The sequence below is a fragment of the Jaculus jaculus genome, chromosome 9 (genome assembly GCF_020740685.1).
Source record: "Jaculus jaculus isolate mJacJac1 chromosome 9, mJacJac1.mat.Y.cur, whole genome shotgun sequence".
Classification (NCBI taxonomy): domain Eukaryota; kingdom Metazoa; phylum Chordata; class Mammalia; order Rodentia; family Dipodidae; genus Jaculus; species Jaculus jaculus.
The window spans coordinates 101,260,260-101,281,951 of record NC_059110.1 but is presented as its reverse complement, the minus strand read 5'-3'; the positions used below and the strand labels follow the sequence as shown (position 1 = coordinate 101,281,951).

Here is a 21,692-nt window from a genome sequence, read left to right as displayed (position 1 = left end):
GTGTGTTAATGTGGGTCAGGGATTCTGAGAAGCTCACACAGTTAAGTACTCTTAACTGCCGAGTCACCTCCCCAGTTCCTAAAGCCCTTTTATGAATTATCTCTACTCCTGGGAATAATAGAAAAACAGGTTTCAGCTCAAGATAAGGAAGCTCTGTAAAACCCAGAGATGTGTGAACATGAGTGAGTTCACACAAGTATTGAATTATTTGCAAGTAGTGAATTCCCCTCATAGAGACATAAGGGCCAAGGCTGCAATAAGAAGCTTGTCTATAAGGATCTATCACTGAGATGAAATGGGCATTATGTTGCCTCATTTTTCTCATAAATCGTAAAGTTGTTGCTAAATTGTAAAATGGCATAATCACTGGTAGTGTACAAATGTGTCTGTTCTTTCCAAGAAACCAAAGAAATCATTCCCTAAAGTCCTTGATTAAAGTTAATACTCGTTTACATATTGCTCTCATTAATATTCACAATCTTTACGTAATCGTCACCCAGGCCCCAATTCAACAATTGCAGGCCAAGAATAAAATGAAGAAACATTAAGTCATCTGCAATCTGTAGGTTTGATCCCACTGCTATAGAAAGTGCATTCAGTCCCTGATCACTACTTATCTCAGGATTTAAACAGTAACTCTAATTGTACTCTTTGAATACCAAGTTCTTGCCCTTGCCTCCCAACCCCCCCCCCCAACCCCATAGTTAATTAGCTGGGCAGTTCTTATAACAAATTCCCACTCTGAAGCACTGGGTGGTAGAAATGCTGTTGATAATTAAATGCCACAATAGCAGGGAGCCTGTTTCAGGAGCCGTGGAGTGGTCTTGCCCCAGCCGGATGGTTTACCACACACCCACAGACCCTCTATTGTGTTGGCCATGGCTGCTCAGAGGGACGGTCACTGGCTGGAGAAGGGACCAACTGCAATGATGGAAAAGACCACAACTTGCAAAGAGATCAATAGTTCTGAGCTTAAGGAGAAAAAATATCCAGTGAGTGGAAGTGAATGTGGAATGGATAAACACAAGAAAAAAGAGAAATGGATGAGCAGGGAAATCAATCACAGCATAGAGACTGCTTGCCTATTTTCAAAGTCCAGACAGTCTGCTCAAATGAATTCACCAATCTCATGCAGAAGAGTGATTGGAAAATTGCATCTATAAAGAATAGGTTGATTCATATTCTGTTTGGTTTCAAAAACTTTCTGTGAGTTTGTTAAGGATTTAAAGAAAACTGTGGCTAAGTCACCTCACTTCCTCCATTTCTTCATCCTTATAAATGAAGAAACTGGGGGTTGGGAAAATGATTAAATGGGCAGGGTATCTGCCACACGAACATGAGGACCTGAGCTCAGAGCCTTAGCACCAATGTAAAATGCTGGACAAGGTGGAGTGTGTCTGTAATCCCAGTACTGAGGAGGCAAAGGCAGTAGGTTCCATCCTTAGGGCTTACTGGCTAGCTAGTACAGCCTATTCAGTAAGGACCAGGCTCAGGGAGAGGCTCTGTCTCCAAAGCTAAGGTAGAAAATGACTGAGGAAAACACCAAACATCAACCTCTGGCCTCCAAGAGCACCTGCACACACATTTGCACCCACACACCTGTGAGCACGTGTACACCATGCATGCACACATCTATGTCCATGTGCCAAAATAAGTAAAACAAAACAGAAGATGAAATAAGGAAAGGGAGAAGATGACAATTTTGGAGCCAAAAACATAAACCAGGAGTGAGATTCCCAGAACAGTTGCAAGAAGTTAGAAGCCTATACTATCATATTTTAGTTCATGATAAAAGTTACCAAGCCTAATGTAATTATCATATTCACTCGCTTCTGCTTAAAATAAATTAGCCCAGTTAGGTTGATTATCTCATCTGAACAGATGCTTCCATTGGCAGTTAAATGGGTCATTAATAATAAGCAGAAACATGATTATAAGTCAGCTGGTCTGGTAGCAAAAAAAAGAAAAATCTTTCAGAAGAAAGTTTTATTAAGCTATTAAAAAATCCATAGGAAAAAACATAAAGATTTGCTTGGTGAAATGGTTGGGAACCGCAGGCCCAGCCAGTGCCTCTGACTTGTCCAGGCAATTACCAGTAAGAACAGAGGCAAGTGAGGGTAGTCTCAGGGACTCCTGGGACTGAAAGTTACAGCAGAAATTTTGATGCAGTTTTTCTTAAAACAAAAACTTCAGCTTTTAAAAGAGTTTTTCCATCCTCCTCTATAATAAGCATGTTTGTCCTTAATTCCTAAGCAATATGTTTTCATCACAGTCTCTGTGTAGAATTTTGATCCTCCAGGGGTACACACATACACTTACATGGTGGCTTCAGAGACACCCGTTCCAGCCCATGCCACCCACAGTCACAGCCAGATCACCTTGGAGCAGAAGCATCCCACTTAGCAGAGCGGAGGGATGTAGGCCAGTTTTGAGCACACATCACTCTTGGCAGAAGGGCAAAATGAGAACGACAGGGATCCCTTTACCACGATTGCTCAGATAGCATCAAGTCTAAAGCCTAGAAGGAAGGTGAGGTGTAGGAACAGAATGTGTTATGCTGGAGAAGGCAGAAAAAAAAATGTGAGTGAGACCTAGGCATAACTCAAGAGAAGCTGTCCATCTGAAATGCCACCTGGAACTCACACCAGTAATAACTGTTGTGGATATAAAAATTAATAGGGGGGATTTCATAGTATTAGAAAAATTTATTTTTATAAATCATATGTCTATCACCCAAGTGTTGACGCATGCATGCAATTCAAACATCGGCCTTACAATAAAAGGCCCACTGAACAACTTAACAAGGACAATTCCCCCATTTTCTCTATAATTTGGAGTGGAAGAAGGAGGGGGCCATTGGGCAGAGGGTGCAGTTACTGGGTCAATTAATCAAGCTGAAAACTGTGACACAAGCTCTGACGCCTAGCCTATGTCTAAAAATACACAAATGTATACGAATTTGTTTTAAACTGTCAATGCCTATATTTAGGACCTTCCCAGCAAGGCTATAATGAGACTGTGTTTGAGAACTTCAGTCATAGCAGACTCCACCATTAATCTGAAGTTAGTTAAATTAACAGCATTTAGTACTGACTTGTCAATCTCACTACTCCAGGAAATTGCACCTTGAGGCTACTAATATTGCCAATTTTTCCACTGGAGTGTGCGCCTGAGTGCGTGCATGCATGCGTGTGTGTGTGTGTGTGTGTGTGTGTGTGTGTGTGTGTGTGTGTATTTTTTTTCTCCTCATTCATACAACATCATTGCTTCCCTATGCCCACAGCACTTACATTATCATTTATTCTGGCCTCCCTTAGCCTTCCCGGGGGGATTCCACATAGTGTAGCTGCTCACTGAAAGAGTTTTTTAGCTTTGTATTTATTTGTTTATTTTTCTGTCATGGCTCATGACCGAGGCTTTTAAAAAAATGTGTGACAGTGTTTAGAGTACATGATTGACGGCTGCAACAACATTCATTAACCATGCCAAATCTGCCGCAAAACACAGTCCTGAGTGTTCGAAACAGCAACTTTCAGAAGAAAGGAGAAAAGAAGAAGAAAAAAGACTCTACTAATTTTTCATTGACCTCATCGGTAAATAAATTTAGACTGATGGTGTGCAGGGGCAATAATAAATTAGCATTCATTTCCTGTAATCAATGTAAATGTGCCTATGAACCCAGAAAATGTGAATATAGAACCACCTAATTTCCATTTCAAAACACAACTAACAGATTTTCACTTGAGTTATCTTCATAATAATTATTTTGCCCTTAGTTAGAAAGAATTAAATGGATGAGGTTCCCTCCAACACACACCCACCAGTAGAAAATATTGTTTTAGTCACAAGGATTGTCAGACATATTTTCGTCAATAATCTGCAGACTTCAACTTTGATTTATTTCTTTGAATGATCTCCTAGTATCTTCTCATAATGAGGCTCTTTAGCCATCTTCCCACTGACCAGGATGGGCTCCTCTGAAGTGGCCACCTAGGCAAGACCCCTTCATACAGACCACAAGAATTAACCTCAGCCAAACACAAAAATGGGCAACTTCTATGCTTGACACACACTCAATCATACAGGGGTAGATCAGGTAACCAGTACGATGTAAATCAGGTGAAAATTACTGTGCATCAAGTGAGACCCATATGTAAACCTTTATAGTCTCTGTTGGCAAGATCTAATATACCCCTTGGGAATGGGCAAAGAACTTCCAGTCCTACAACCAGCCTATGACCAAAGATCAACATATGATCCAGCCATCAGAACTGAAGCTACTCATGGCACCAATAGTGCGACACATTGTTAGCAATAGTGATTAATTTAACAAAATTATACCTGTAAGACACACATGCGGATTTTTCTGAATGCTAAGAAGAATGTGATGTGAGCAGAAATGGGGCCACTCAGAAAATAAAAACAGCTCATGTTGGCAGAGTGCAACCTGTCCCATTGGGATTTTTTTCTACATCCTTATTAGTCCTGCAGAGACTTTGTCCAAAATTGTTTGTCCCTCATGGAGACAAATCTGGACAGTTGTGATTAGCTGTCATTACCTGGGATATATGTGACAATGGGAATGGCTAGAGAGCAATGAGACTATCTTAATTTGATGGATATATCATTAAGAGGTGCCTACCAGATAATTAGACATTATGGTAATAAGATAGTTGATGAATATAGACCCGAGTGCTCCTGGGCATTTTTAAACCCAGAGTGAAATCTCAGCCACAGCCCACCAATGGAACTGCAAGTCCCCCAGAAAGAGACGTGTTATCCCATTTCTTTCCCCCTAGTTGTCAGCCTGGAAAGCCGAGCGATGCATCTCAACGCACTTGTCCAAGAGGCCCAGGACAGGGTGAGTGAATTGTCTGCCCAGGTGGAGAATGGAGGCTTTACCCTGGACAACACAGACAAAGAGAAGCAGCTGAAGGCTTGGGAGTGGAGGCAGCGGCTATATAGGCGCATGAAGACGGGCTTCGAACACGCCCGTGAGTATCTGCACAGTGCCACATTTAACTAGACTGAGTGGTGCTTTTTGAGACAGTCAGGTCTTTTACTGATTTTTTTTTTCAACTCCCTAGAGTCATGGATGGCTGTTGTCAGACTGTGTGGAGCAAGGGCTCTAGGAGGCTATAAAAGAGTCTTTTGTCTTACTCGATTTTCTGGCTCTTGATTGGATCTATGGCATTTCTGGCCTCTCTCCACCATGTGGTGCCCACCTAACACTTCCCACTTGCTATGCCCTGATGCCTAATGTCCTGGATGGTCAGATGCCCTAAGTGGCTATATTTTGGGAAATGGAGGTGGAAAAATATCTGTTTGCCTATTTGTCAAGTTTCTGCTTCAAGCTCGAGTTTAAGGTGTTTTCAACTCTCCCACTATATTTTTATAGAGAGCTATAAACTGGGCTTCAATGAATACCAGCAACAGAGGACAGCAAGCTAGCCAATGAATTATGTTTTTGTCTTCATTTCCATTCTTTTTACCAGTTATTTTTGTTAATTTAAGAAAACTTTTTCTCATGAGCAAATCTAATAAAAAACAAATATAAAACTCAGATATTTTTAAAATATTAAACTCTCATTCTAAAAAGAAATTTTATTTTATCATAGAAGGAGGTTTCATCAGAAAAAAACACAGGGCTGGAGAGATGGCTAAGCAGTTAAGATATTTGCCTGCAAAACCTAAAGACCTGGGTTCCATTTCCCAGTACCCATAAAGCCAGATGCACAAGGTGGCACATGCATCTGGAGTTTGTTTGCAGCAGCTGAAGACCCTGGCACACCCATTCTCTCCCTTCCTCTCTCCCTCTCTCTTTCTCTGTCTCTCTCTCTGTGGGGGTGGGTGGGTGTGTATGTATCTGTCTCCTCTCTGCTTTCAAATAAACAAAATATTATTTTTAAAATGCATCAACTTGGGCTGGAGAGATTGCTTAGTGGTTAAGGCACTTGCCTGCAAAGCCTAAGCACCCATTTTCAACTCTTCAAGTCCCATGTAAGCCAGACACACAAAGTGAGGCAGGCTCAGGATCGTACATGGCCACTAAGTGGTGCAAGCATCTGGGGTTTGATTGTAGTGGCTGAAGCTCTGCCATGCCAATTCTCTCTCTCTTGATCACTCTTTCTAACATAAAAAACTAAAATAAAATAACATATATCAACTCAAATACTTGTGAAATATTAAGTATTCAATGCAGAAGGTTTTACTTTTTAAAAAAACTAACAGAATGAGATTTGACATTTTAAATAAAAAGGAAAAGTCATCTCAGCCATTCATTCTCAGAGGCAAAAAATAATTCCGAACAAGTGAACTGAGGCCGTGAGAGAGACAAAGACCCAAGACAGTGATGGTGTTGTTTCCTTAAGTACTACGCCAGTAACTACCCGTGTGGGCTTGGCCCTTTCCCTGAAGCAGATCACCTCAGCAACACTGATGAAGCCATGCTCTCACCATCAACAGTGTCTTCTGTAATACTGACAAGTACATTTTTGCTAAGAAATACAGTGATTACTTCCAGAAGTGCATTTGCTTCTCTGTCTTATTTAGGGCAGATGAATACTTGAAATAGACATATTTTTGGACTTGGCACTTTAAAAAATATTTTTATTTACTTGAGGGAGAGATAGAATGAGCAAACCAGGGCCTCCAGCCACTGTAAATGAATTCCAAACACATGTACCACTTTGTGCATCTGGCTTACATGGGTATTGAGGAATCGAACCTAGGTCCTTCAGCTTTGCAGGCAAGTACCTTAACCACTAAGCCATCTCTCCAGCCCTTGGAACTATTTTTTTTTTAAATAATGTTCTGAATTACTAAACATCTGCTGGGTGTTAAGGAAACCACCACAAATACTTGCAATTCTGAATCTAGTGGGCAGGAAATCTACCTTACATATTTTCTTAGATAATACTACCTCATGTAACACAGATTTCTATCCTGGGAAGGGCCCAACACTATACTCTGGGAACTTGCACCATCACCCAGGCTGTGGGTCTTCATATTATTGAACAAATAATTTGGCCTCTCTTTAAAAAAAAAAAATGTTTACTTGAGAGAGAGGGGAGGAAGTGAAAGAGAGAGAGAGAGAGGGAGAGAGAGAGAGAGAGAGAGAGAAGGCACACCAGGGCCTGCAGCCACTGCAAACAAACTCCAGACACATACTACCTTGGCATCTGGCTTTATGTGGGTATTCGGGAATCGAACCTGAGTCCTTTACGTTTGCAGGCAAGTGCCTTACTCGCTAAGCCATCTCTCTAATCCCTAGTTTGGGCTCTTTGAGCCTAAATCTCCTCATTCTAAAAGTAGAGATTCTGTTACTTGTCTTTTCCCACCAGTGGGGCTGCAAACCAGCTCTGTGAAATGATTTTACATGACCTTCTGAAAGTAAGGGTCCCTCTCTAGAAAGTCTGAGCTTCCCTTGCTGTCCCTGCCCAACTTCCTACTGTCTTTCTAGGTCATTCAGGGAAGGCATTGCTGGTATTCTTTACCCCTTAAGAAGACCACGATGGCAACAAATAAAAGCAATTGAGACTTTTAATGAAAATGTTCTGAAGCGAAAGCAATCTGGATCTACAAACGCACGCCCCCGCTGTGTGTGTTTCAAGGGTAGCCTTTGAAGAGATGGGGACAGTGTTTAAAGAGGATTTGCAAAGCTAAGATCCTGGTGTTCTTCCTTCTGTCCCAGGAGCTCCCGAGGTGCCAGCCCATGCCTGTCTCATGGTTTCCAGCAGCACGTCACTCACCGTCAGCTTCCAGGAGCCCCTGAGTGTCAACGCAGCTGTAGTGACCAGGTATAAAGGTACTGCACTCCCTGCCCCTTCATAGAAAGGAGCCCGTGTCTTGGGAACAGATGATGTGTTTTGTGCTTTCGTGGTGATAGGGTTGTTTTCATCCCGTTCACTTCTGAAGAGGTGTGTTGGTGGCATGGTGGTAAGCAGTCACCTTCCATGTACTTTTGGAGCTGAAATACAGCCCTATTCACCGATGTGAAGGAGTATGAAGGTGAGGGAGCATTAAGTCCCAGATAGGCTAGGAGGTAGCTCATGTGGTAAAGTGTTTGCCCATCTATAATCCCAGTGTTGTGGAGGAACAAGACAGGAGGATCCCTGAAAGTTTCTGGTGAAAGTGTTTGATGACACTTGAGGTTATCTTCATAGGCACACACCCCCACACACACATGCATGCACACCCGTGTCCATACCCCCACAGAACATGCACACACACACACATAAGTGCATGTATTAAGATAATTGCAGACAGGATGTACCACAAAGCCAGGCTGCCACCCCACTCCCCTCGGTAAACGCGCCGTTCACATTTGCGGAGGGTCTGCTCTGTGCAGAATACAGAGAGAGATCAGACCTGAGCCACGGGGTGGCAAGCTCCGACAGCAGAGCCCGCACTGCAGGAGGAGGGCTTGTAAACCAGTGAGGCTACACTAGGTGAAGTTCACAGGAGTCAGCAAGGAAGGGGAGGATGGTGCTAAGACGGTGGTCTCCTCAGTAAAAACCCCAGGGTGGAGGTGGCCTTCAAGCTTGTCTTTGAAGGATGGGTGGGAAATGGAGGAAGACATTGAGGGTAATCTAAATTCCACACGGAGAGAACAATGAGTACCAGTGTGAAAACAACAAGCAAATACGAGGACAAGTGGAAGAGGATATGGGAACACAGCGAGGGAACAGAAAATAGCATGACTCCTCTGGAGCGGTGGATGTGGTTAGAGAGTGAAACTAGGGTTGATAGGTGGGTGTGGACCCAGGGCTCAGAAACCAGGCCAAGGACTATAAACTTTGCATGATCAATTTTGCAGAGCCACAGAGTAAGATAGGGACAAAATGACAAGTAAACTTTTGGAGGTCTGAAGTGTCAATTCTGTGTTTATTGGGAGAGCTGAATTTCGGATAAGGAAACCAATCAGGGCAACAATAAGACAGCCCAAGATGGCTGCAGCAGCATGGGTACAGGAGGGGATAACCCCTGGAAGAAGCCGTCAGCTTATAATGAGGTAAGGACGCCAGCACATGCTATGTGCCATGCATTGCTATAGCCTGCATGTCTCTGGTTGGTCCTCACAGCTTCCTCATGAATCAGGACTGTGCATTCCACCTTACATGAAAACACCAAGGAAAGGGCTGGAGAGATGGCTCAGCAGCTAAGCGCACTTCCTGTGAAAGCATGAGGGCCTGAGGCGGCCCGAGAGACTGCTTGAGTTCAAGTCCCCAGAACCCACATAAACAGGTGGGCATGGTCACACATCTCTCTAACCCCAGTTCTATGGGGAGCACAGACCTGAGAAGATCCAGGACTCATTAAAAAAAAATAAATAATAAATAAAAAACAGCAAGATCTAGGATCAGCAAAAGACTCTAACTCAAAAAGTCAGGCAGAATAATGACGGAGCAGGACACCCCTTTAGACACCACAAGCAAGCACATAGAATGCCATGTGGGACATATGCTTGAATACAACATACACCCCAAAGCACATATTGCATACACAGAGACAATAAAAAAAAACATAAAAAATGCAAGAATTTTCTTAAAGGCTCACAACATAGTCCAAATCATACCTGATGTTCGCTCTTGAAGTAGGGCATGTGAAAGACTGAAATCTAGTCTCCTGGTTCACAAGCACAAGTGGAAAGCCCTGATAAAGCTCTCCATACCTTGTCCCTGTGTTTGGCTCACTAGTACTACCTCTGCCTGCAAAAATGCCCTCAAAGGGTATGTGCCTTCCTTTCTTCTTCCCAGGGTCTCCTCTCAGGGGTACATCATGTTGCTGCAGATATTACAGCTTTCTGGGTAGCTGGAATTCTCCAGGTCATTTCACTCCATTTGTAATCCCTTAGGCAAGATAGCACAGACTTGGTTACCATTGGGTGTCTTGTAGTAGAGAGAAGGCATACTTAGGATTCTAGCAGCTACATTTAGAGGAAGTCACTTCCCGCCAGCCTTTGTAACAATTCCAATGTCTCTTTTTCATTGTTTCATGTGCCAAGACCGACAAGCAAATCAGGGACTGGCAGACATGACTAGACACAGACATTTTTCTTTTTTTCTACTTTGCTCCAGCTCCGGATTTTGATGAGGGGTTACATCAATGCAGCCCAGCTTGACATTTCCTTCTTACATTTGATTAGTGAGCTATCAGATGCTAATTTATCCAGACTGTCAGCTATTTAATACTTGACCATAACCCCAGCAAATTTTATCAGCATTCACATATTAACACTTCTCCTCTGGGGAGGCTAGCATTCGGGTGAGGTTGAAATGAAAGGTCACAAGTGGGTTCTGCTAGTGATGGGAGAGGATTAATTAAGCATTATAAACATAATTGTCTGTTGCATTGTGTAGTAGGCTTCCTTCTGTTAATTTTTAAAGGAATAAATGGAGTCTTTAACCTGAATCGCTCTGAAGGGTTATTTAAAACAGCTGGCAGCCTACTGTACCCACAGAAAGAAGGACAGGTTCTAATTCAAAGACTGAACTAATTATTTAATTGTGAAATATTAGCAAAATCAGCCAGAGACAAAGCTAATTATTTTGTTTGTCTAAAAAAAAGAAGAAGAAGAAGAAAAGAAAAGAACATCCAGAGGATGAAATACCAATTATCTAATTGTTTAGGGGAAAAGCTTAACCCTACAGTATTTAGGGTTTGGCAAAACAGACTCACTCCAGAATTTCTGGGTTTAGCAAAACCTCAAGCCTGTCCTGACGACTGAATGTGTTTCCCTTTTCATGCTTCACGCAGTATATATTTCAAAGAAAAATATGTATCCTTCTATTTCCCATCTGTTTACACTCTTTAGCATGTCTTAAAGAATGTGTTGATGCACAGAAATCCTTTTAACAGCATCTTCCTCATCCTCCAGGGCCATGCACCAGGCCAATGGCCATCGCAACTTATGAGAGTAAATGTGTCAATCATAGGTTAAAAGCTCAAGAAACAATGTCCAGTGAAACCCACTGGATACTTTTGTCTGCATTTTCTCTGATTGCAGTAAGATGGGGCTGTGTCTTGGTGTTTCTTCCCTGGATGCAAAACCCTTGCATTTTTCTGTCTGTCTCTTCTCACTGGTTTCCATAGCTTACCAAGAATGAACTTGAGTTATTTCAGATGCTTTGATTCTTTGGGCCCTTACCAGAACTTTGTTCCACTGTTGGACAGGAAGCTAGATGTTGTGACAGGCGCCATGCAGCTCTGTCTTCTAGCCAGGATACAGAATGTTTTCTAACATTTTTTTTTTCAAAGTGGGGCTCTAAGTGGTGATACCTTGTGGTATCACCACTAATAATAAGATGTTAAGGTAGGTGCTAAATGTGTGTGTGAGCAGCATGTAGGTGCTTCCCAGTGACCTAGAAACCACATCCCAAGGGTAGTATAATCCTGTAATGTTAGCTCTCAAGAGATGGAGGCAGAAGAATCAGGAGTTACACGCTAATCTAGGCTGTACAATGAGTTCAAGGCCAGCCTGGGCTAAACAGTGAGCCCTGTCTCAAAAAAAAATAAATAAACAAATGTAAAAGCTCAATGATGAGGAGCTTACCTGGCATGTACAAGGCAGTTTGGGGTTCAATCCCCAGCACAGCAAAAAGGGAAAAAATGTCCAATTCCTATTTCTAATAATGGAGATTTGTTCAATTGCACTCTATTTAGTTGCCATTAAAGCAAGAAACAGGAGACCTCACAGAGATTGCCAGCACCTTTGGGAGTCAGCAGCACAACTGTGGGTGCTGCCACCAACCACTAGCTCAGGACATTTTCTCAGGAGCAGAGAAAGGCAGATCTCTGGTAGATGTGTGTGCAGTTCAAACCCTGAAGGTTATTTACTTGCGAATTTGCCAGGAGAGAGAGAGAAAGAGAGGGAGAGAGAGAGAGAAGGAGGAGGAGGAGTGGAGAAAATTAGAGAGTAGAAAGAGAAGGAGAGGAGGGAGGGAGAGAGAGCGAGATGGGCACACCAAGGCCTTTTGCTTCTGCAAACAAATTCCAGATGCGTGCACCACCCTGTACATCTAGCTTTACTGGGGGAACCGAACCTAGTCCAGTGCCTTTAACTGCTGAGCTATCTCTCCAGCCCACCAGAGTCATTTATAATGATGCTGTCACTCATCAGGGCTTTCAATAAGATTCGAGAGAATCTGACTTCACATGCCATAGGTACACATGGCTCTAGGATTTCTATTAATTTTGCCTCTCTTTTTATGTTCTTTCTCCTATATCTTGTAGTTGCAAGGATATTTGTCTACCAAAAAAATCACTGTGTTAAAGAATATAATTTTTCCATGGTTAAGGAACTGAAGCACTAATCTAATCATATGCATGAAGTTGCTACCTTCATGACTAGATTTGAGGGATAGAATTTACTGAAGCAAAAAGACCCATAACATTGTTTGGACTGTTTGAGCCCAAGGAGTGGAGAGATGAAGCAAAAGACTTACAGATGAAAGCAATAAAGCAAGCCAGAAACTGCTATATCCAGAGGACCCCAAACTCAGTGGATTTGTTGCTTTTATTTAATTTTTGAACATGGGTTAAGATATAATATATGATGAGGAGGAAAGTACAGCAAGTCCAGTAGAAATGAGAGAATGAGGAAGTTAGTCTATGGCCATACTACGCTGAACGTGCCCAGTATCAGAAGCAAAGCAGAAGTAGGCCTGTTTAGTACCTGGATGCAAGAATGAGGGATACAGCGTCTCTGGGAAAGACTCGTCTTGTCTGAGCTGTGAAGGTGTCTGCCCCCTTAGCTGTCCGTGTTTCTTCTACCAGGTGCTGAGTTGCCAGGATCCAGTCAGTTTATCCTCCTATAATTTTGTGAACCACCTTAAGACCTTTTTCCATTAAGCAATGTTGTAAAGAATTGCTTTGATGTTTCCATGTTTTCATAATTTAAAAAATATTATCCCTCAAACAGCGCAGCCCATGGTTAGATAAAAGAAAAAGCAAGAGTCCTTCACCCTCCTCTGAATCTCACATCCCTACCCCACAGCTCGTCGCTGTGATGATCTGACGTATGCCCCTTTCTTGACTCAAGAAAACATCTAGGCGTGTGCCACATAATGATGTACCAGTCAACCACAGACTTCATAGACCACAGAGGTGCCATGAGATTATACCATGTGAGGTAGCATCTTAGTTTGTGTAAGGACATTCTATAGCACCCACACAAAGGTGAAATTCCCTCATAACACATTTCTCAGGATGCATGCATACATAAGTAATATATGACTATACGTACAAACACATATAGCTCTAATTTTCTGTTTTTTGCTTTCACCTCACTTATGAGAATTGATGTAAACTCTAGTTATTACTACATGTTTATGGTGGCTGAGAGTACTGATATTGTTCTCTTATATCTGCTTTTGACAGAATGCATCTAATATTTATTTTAAGTCTGACATACCCAGGAAGACTCTGATAGATTCTCTTTATCAAATTACAGAAGCTTTATTTTCTCGCTAGCTTGCTAAGATTTTTATTACATTCTGACTCACACAAGAAAAAGATGCTAAACTAGATCACAGATTGGGGGACTGAGGACAGGGTAAAAGTGTTTTCTGCTCAAGCATGAAGACCTATGTAGGCCTGAGACTGCCGCTCAGTTCCTCTGCCCCCACCTAGGCACCCAAGCATGACTCTGACATCTCTAACTCTAGTCCTGTGGGGAGCAGAGACTGGAGAATCTCTGGGGCTCATAAAAACAGCAAGCTCCAGAATCAGTGAGAGACTCTGTCTCAAGGAAAAACCTACAAATTGACTGATGCTTTCTTTGGCCTGAAGCATGATCATGTTGGGGTTGGGGAAATGGCTCAGTGGATAAAGTGCTTGCTGCACACGTATGAGGACATGAGTTCAGCTGCCCAGCACCCATGTAAAAGGTGGACACAGTGTGTGTGTGTGTGTGTGTGTGTATGTGTGTGTGTGTGTGTGTACGTGCACATGCGTCTGTAACCCAGTGCTGGGAAGGCACTGATGGGAGGATTCACAACTCTAGTTACTGAGGTTTGTTGCTTTTGCAGGGAAGGGAGAAAGGGCAAACTGCAGAGGATTAGACCCCGGCACTCCAGAATCATTTGTGCTTGATCTTGAAATCCAGTCCATAAGACTTCCTTGTTACTTAAAGTCTCTTGTTTCCTCATTTTATAAAAAAGAAAGCAGTGGTAGAAGTTTCAGCTTTTCATTTTTTTTTTTTAATGTTGACAACTCCTGGTACTTATTGTCTCTTTGAAACAATTTCCTCTTCCTTTCTTTTATTGTATTAAGAAAAATTTTAAATATGTGAGCAACATCCTTAGAGATTTTTTTTTTAATTTTTATTAACATTTTTCATGATTATAAAATATATCCCATGGTAATTCCCTCCCTCCCCACCCCCACACTTTCCCGTTTGAAATTCCATTCTCCATCATATTACCTCCCCATTACAATCATTGTAATTACATATATACAATATCAACCTATTAAGTATTCTCCTCCCTTCCTTTCTCCACCCTTTATGTCTCCTTTTCAACTTACTGGCCTCTGCTACTAAGTATTTTCATTCTCATGCAGAAGCCCAGTCCTCTGTAGCTAGGATCCACATATGAGAGAGAACATGTGGCGCTTGGCTTTCTGGGCCTGGGTTACCTGACTTAGTGTAATACTTTCCAGGTCCATCCATTGAGATTTTTTTTTTTTTGATTCTTGCTTATGGCTAACAAGTTGTGTATATGTCACATATGATGTTTAAAAAGAAAGTGCAGAAGCCACTGAATAGAGCAGAACATGTGTGTGGTGACATGTATTGTTTGGTATTCTCTTTTGAATATTTTTTTAAAAATATATGTTATTTATTTATTTGAGAAAGAAAAAGAGGGAGGGAGAGAGAGAGAATATGGGTTTTCCAGGGCCTCCAGCCACTGCAAATAAGCTCCAGATGCACGAAGTCCCCTGTGTATTTGGCTTATGTGGGTTCTGGAGAATTGAACCAGGACCCTTTGACTTTGCAGGCAAGTGCCTTAAGTGATAAGTCATCTCTCCAGACCCCTTTTTTGAAAATGTTGATTAGCATATATTAGGTATACATGGATTTCCTTATGAGACTTTCATACATGTACATAATGTAGTTCATTCATATTCATAGGCTGTAACCCTCTCTTATCTTCCTTCTACTCCCACTGATCTTTTTCTTCTCACCTAGTCCCTTTTCTGGGGAGGGGGGAAACTCAGTGAGTTTTAGGGTTGCTTACAGGAGCATGAGTGAGCAGCTGTTGACAGGAGCTGGGCACCTCACCAACGGCTACATCGGTGAAGGAAAGCACACACTTTGCTATTGTTTTCCTTCAGGTATGTGCCATCTTCATGTCTGAACCCAGAGCAGAGCTGCTTTGTCTTGCTTCCTGCCCTCTGCCTCAGTTTCTAGTTGGTGCATCGTTAACATTGCTTTTCATGTGTTTCCCTTTAGCTGCTGTCTCTTTCCTCTCATCCTTATCATCCTCTCCACAACATCTGAAATGCATTTGTCTCTTATGCAAAGTACACCATTCCTTATGCTTAGTCAGGGGTCTACCTCCTTTTATATATGCCTTTCAATGTTCTTATCCAAAGCGATATAAAAATTGATGTTGTAAAAGATTTTACCGAGAGGATGAGAACGATAAAGTGAATGTCATTTTCTTTACCTTTCTCGTTCTTTTCTCAAATCTAGCTGCTGCTCGACCTGTTGGGCTCTGGTGCCCTTCGCTCTTGAATTCTGGAGCTTGCCTCTGTAGTTAGCTCTGCATTTTGCAGCATCTGGTCTTATCTGTGCAGTGATAACTGACAGAGAATGTAAGTGTGTCAAAGGAACCAGCCACACTTGTCTAGACTCTCTTGTTCTCCAGATAGTTACATTTCTATCTTTAACTTATCAGCAGTGTTTATATGACCATGAGCATAGAAATGCTGAAATCAAAGTAAAGTAGAATGCTTTCTTACCTTTCCTACATATTTTCCCCCAAATCTCTAACTGTTTTATTGTCATTCCTACATTTCTCACAATTAGATTCTCAAACCTTTTTAGTCGATCCTTGCCGAATAGTACCTGCTCTCCCCCCAGCAGTGCTTATCTTCTCTCCCAGAGGTCTCCAGGCCTCCTCCCACTAAGTAATAACAAAGTAAAACCCCCAGGGAATCTCCCTACTAGCCTATGACAGTGTGAGATGTGTTTAGTGATGATGACAGCAAATGCCGCAGAGGATTTGGAGAAACTGGCTTCCTCAAGCATGGCTGGTGGGCATGTAAAGTGGTACATCCGCTCTGGAAAACAGTAAGAATTTTTTTTTTAAATAATAAATACAGAACTATCAAAAAACCTGACCACATGCACTACTGAGCTTTTCTCCCAGAAAAAGAATGCTCCCATTAGACCCACAAGTATTTTATCATGGTCAAGAATATATAATATAAATAATACGATTATATAGAACATTAATCTATATTATAATATATAATAAGGATATGTGGTAGTCAGGAACTAGTAACAAACCAGCTTTCCTTCAACTGGAGAAAGGTTGGACAAATGGTGACACGCTCTTGGCATGGTCTGGTCCTCAGCAGCAAGAAGCCCACAGTTCACGCATAGCAACCTGAACGAGTCTTCACTGTTACACTGGGACGGAAAGCTGCTCCTAGAAGGCTGCACATGCTCAGTTCTATTTAAATAACTCTTAACAAGACAAGACTATGGAGACAGAAAACACACTGTGGTTGCGGCGGGGGTGGGGGGAGCGGTGACAGTGAGGGAGGTGGGCTGGTATACTTCCCATGCTTGTCTTCTAGCCAACAGGTATATTTTCAAATTCCCTGTTTGCTTCCTACACCATCTGGGGAGAAAAGGGTAAGAAGGCATGGGCATGCATTTGGCATCCTGATCCAGCCTCCCTGTTACTTGTCCTTGGTACCCAGCCTGAATGCTCAGAAAACATGAGCTAATCTTAATATTAGCCTAAGCCAATAATTGTGAAGGCACATCTGCTATCCCAAAAATTTAGGTGAAGTCATTTAGAGACAAGCTTGAACTGAGTTTTTATATCAGCTGGTGAAGGATTGTTTCTGACATTGATTTCTTCTTCTTCCTGTTTTATTTGGAAAACCCTAAACTTACAATAAAAGTAGAAAATTTGAGGGATGTATGAGTTTTTCCATAAGGTATGAGTTCCTTGAAGGCAGAAATTGTAAACTTATAATTGTCAGAATAACGAATTCTCACATTTGGGGTTTGGTGAGGTTTTTCCTTAGTAGAGCATTTGCCTTATAAGCGTGAGGACCAGAGTCCAGAACAGCAACACCCATGCTAATACCACGTATGGTGGCACGTGCCTGTATTCCTCCTGTCCGCAAGGCAGGTCATGTTCTAATGACTTCCTATGCATTAACCCTCTTTAATTCTCACAAAAGAACTATGGGAGATACTATTGCCTCCCAATTATGGTAAAGAAAACTGAAGTAGAGGAGAGTTAAGAAATTTTTCTGTGATCACATGATAAGTGGGCAACTGAGATAATTTATCTTAATTGTCAACTTGACAGGAATTAAGCACCTCTAGTATGATGGTTTGAGTCAGATGTCCCCCATAAACTCATGTGTTTTGAATGTGTGGTTCCCAGCTGATAGTAATGTGGGAGGTGGAACTTCCTGGAGGAGGTATATTGTTGGGACATGCTGAGGGGTGTCATAGCCAGCTCCCTGTTACTTGAGTTCAGCTCACTTTCTTGCATCTGTCATCCACCTGCTGTGGCAGAGGTGATGCTCTGCTTCTGCTCGAGCCATGCGTTCCCTTGCCATCATGAAGCTTCCCCTTCAGACTGTAAGCCAAAATAAAAACCTTCCTCTCTTCAGCTGCTTTTGGTAAGGTGTTTTGTTCCAGCAACGAGAAGGTAACTACTACAACCTCTAGGTGTGCCGAGAAGGGTGTTTCCAGAGAGGTTTAGCTGATGTGTGAAGGTCTATCTTGAATGTAGATATCATCATCCCATGGGCTGGTGGCCCAAACTGAGTAAAAAGCAGAAAGTGAGCTGAGCACTAGTACCCATTTCTCTCTGCTGTCTAGCTAGGGACATAGCATATCCCGCTGTCTCATGCTCCTGTGCCCCGTTCTTCCTGCTATGATGGACTGCATCCTCCAACTGAGCCATAATAAACCTTTCCTGCCTTAAGCTGCCTTTGTCAGGTACTTTGTCATAGCAACTAGAAAAGAACTGGCCCCAGGCAATTTTGCTGGCAGGCACATGTCTCACCACTGTATAATCCTAGGTTAGCAAGAATAGCTCTGGATGAATTGAAAGACAGAAGAATAAGTTCCTAGCTCCCCTGCAGTTTCGCAAAGGGTCTGGTTCCTAAGGGCAAGCCATGCTCCGCTGCTGCAACGCCTCATCTTCTGCTCTGCTTCCTTTTGACCCTAAGAAGGAGTCTGTCCCACCTGGGCCTAACAGTTCTGTTCACAAGGGCTGGGATATGCCCCTCGGGAGGGCAGCCCTTACCAGTGCAGACGAGCTTCTGCTCATGTGCTTCCTCATAAAGTGAGTTAATATAGCATAAACGCATCATGGGCACAGAGAACACATTATAGAGATCCCGCTCACTCCCAAGCCTTTAACACAGTATGGAAAAATTTAATAAACAAACAACTGATGAGATGATTTACAGTCTGACCACAAAGCCAACTCAGGGTCTATCCTGCTCTCTCAAACCCGGAACACGCTCCTGATTCTTCTACTGCAGAAGGTGGACCCAGGATTCCTGTCAGAAGTTACAGGAACCATATTTCATGAAGACCATTTTTTTTTAATTTTTTTTGTCTATTTTTACAAGTGTATTGATGTATATGGAGGTGATATGCCAGGACCTCTTGCTGCCGCAAACTCACACAGGACACTTGAGCCACTTTTGGGGGGTCTGATTCTACATGAGTGACTTGGGAATTGAGCCTGGGCCGGCCAGCTTTGCAAACAAGAGCTTTTAACCACTAACCTATCTTCACAGCCACAAGATTTTTTTTTTTTTTTAGTGGTACTGATTAGCTACTATGTGGCTTGCAATGTGCTAGGCCCTTTCTTGTGTAAAACTTTCCCATATTTATCTTTCCTTTCAGACTCTTTGGATAGCAGCTCTTCCTTCTATGACTTTGCTCCAGGCAATACACATCCTTGGTCCTTTCTTAGGTGTGGCATCCCATCCTCACCATGGACCTTCTTCACATGGGACCTTCCTAAAGTGTGATTCTTCCTCTTCTGTATGGAGCCTTCAGTTGAACAAAATATGTAGCTCATGGCCAGAGGAGTTCTGAGGGTGACAGGACCATGTGTCTGGCTGTTTGTGCACAGCACCCTCTAGGGAATTCACTTCACATTCTTCTAACCTGGTACCACTGCAGGAAAGAGTCCAGGGAAGAACTCACCATTAATCCAGTCTTTAGACATGCTCTTGCCAGCCCCCAACCCTTCAGCACCTAGTGGGCCCTTAGCCATACTTCAGTTTTTGCATGGGGAACCTCCTCTTCACAAAGCTTTCACTTTGTGTCTAGGTTTTTCGGCCACATTAAACAGTACTGCACCCATGCAAAAAGAAATGTTGCCTTGCAAATGTTTATATCTTCCGTGCACAAGGCCTGGATAATTACTGAACTGTATTGAGCTGTTGATGAATAAGAACTAGGAAATCAGAAGCTCTGCGTAAAGATTAAGAGTAAAATATAAAAAACAAGCATTAGGGGCTACAGCAACTGCTCAGTGCCTAAAGCCCTTCCTGAATAAGATCCCCAGTAGACATGTAAATACCTGGCAGGTATGGTGGCCCACCTATAATCCCAGATATATGGAGGCAGAAACAATGGATCTCCAAGGCAAACTGACTAGCTAGTTTAGCTGAGGGAGAAAGCTCTAGATTCAAGTGAGGTACCCTGCCTCAATTGGGAAGCCTAAGGACCCATGTTCAATTCTCCAGATCCCACGTAAGCCAGACACACAAAGGTTGGACAAGCACAAGGTTGCACATGTGCACTAGGTAGCATGCACATCTGGAGTTTGATTGCAGTAGCCCTGGCACACCAATTCTCTCTGTGTGTCTCTGTCTCTCTTTTTCTGTCTCTCTAAAATAAAAAGAGTAAAGTGAAGAATGACTTAGAAGGACAACTGATGTCGACGTCTGTGTGTACCTGAACCCTTTACACACACATGCACCCATACACATACAAATCGGTAGGTAGGTATGCACTCCACACCCCTGGCACACACACATGCAAGAAAAAGGAAAGAGGAAATATGTATATGATTTGTTTATTATTACTCAGTAGACCTGTGCTCAGCCTTCAGCTGGGTCCTGTGGACACAATGATGATCAGTAACACTGGCCGCCTCTATGAGGGAGCCTACAGCCAAGTGGTGACACCACTAAGGTCCCCCCCAGGTACCACGGATGCAACAGTGAGCAAGATCAACATAGCTGCAGCCCTGAGTGGGATCTCACGTCGGCAGCCAAAGGCTGAAAGCACTGGGGTATCATTCAGATCTGTGTACTACATGAGTTGACAAATAAGTAAGTGCTTGTCTGTTCAGGGACTCTATGAGGTATGGGGTGTGCAGTAATGGCCATAATACACACAGTCCTTTTAATTCTGAGGTTGGTGGACAACAACCTCACATGCATAATAATTCACCTATCAAAATCAGGACAATGAAGTTTACAGCTTGACTCTTGGTGTTAAAGCTGGGATTTCTAACTGGCTTTGACCAACACCATCTTAGAGTGAGCCACACATTAACGCCGTTTCCCCTGAGGAAGTCCGCTTAAGACATGGATCAATGGGTGGGAGCACTTGATACAAAAGTGTGAAGTGAGGAGTTTGAGCCTCAGTTTCCACATGAACAGCTTGGCATGGACATGTAAGCCTGGATTCCCAGTACTGAGTGGGATAAGGACAGGGGGATCTCTGGAGCTCACTGCTCAGGAAGTGTAAGCAAAAAACCTGCTATAGATTCTGTGAGAGATCCTGTGTTCAGAAAATAAGACAGAAGAGCAATGGAGGCCACCCAGTGTTCTTCCCTATGCAAGGGCATGCACATCTGCTGCCCACACATGAATGTATAGAACACACACTCATACCACACATACAAACTATAGAAAAATCCAGGGCTGAAGAGATTGCCTAGTGGTTAAGGCGCTTGCCTGCAAAGCAAAAGGACCCAGGATCAATTGCCCAAAACCCACAAAGTGGGTCCAGATGCACGAAGTGATGTGTGCATTTGAAACTTGTTTGCAGTGGATGAAGGCCCTGGTGCACCTATTCTCTCTCTCTCTCTCTCTCTCTCTCTCTCTCTCATAAAAGTAAATAAACTTAAAAAGAGAAAAATCCAAATAACAAGTCTTCAACATTTTCCTAGGCCCCAAACCCTCATTTTCATTTTCATTCTTCTACACTTTGCTGGTTCCCCAAATTCACTCTTTCAAATTCTGCAAAGGTTGTCATTTCACCAGCCTAGTTAGAGGACCAGCTTGGGCTCCTTCCCTCCCTTCCATACCACTTTAGAAACTTGAAGCCAAGAAGCTGCATGGCCAAGAGGGAGGCCCACCAGACAGCTCTTTATTGCTATGCAACTGTGAGATTCTCCCCCACATTTCCTTCTGGGGGGAAAGTCCTCCTGCCAACAGGGATTTTAATAGCAGAG

At 42.7% G+C, this 21,692-nt stretch overlaps 1 protein-coding gene across 1 annotated transcript in view; it reads left to right on the top strand.

Annotated features, from left to right (window-relative positions):
* Positions 1 to 21,692, top strand: part of Ankfn1 (ankyrin repeat and fibronectin type III domain containing 1) — a 176,182-nt gene that overhangs the window by 37,818 nt on the left and 116,672 nt on the right. The window contains exons 4-5 of the mRNA XM_045159868.1: positions 4,800 to 4,994; positions 7,694 to 7,807. Coding sequence (XP_045015803.1) covers positions 4,800 to 4,994; positions 7,694 to 7,807 — 309 coding nt within the window. The remainder of the gene's footprint in view (positions 1 to 4,799; positions 4,995 to 7,693; positions 7,808 to 21,692) is intronic.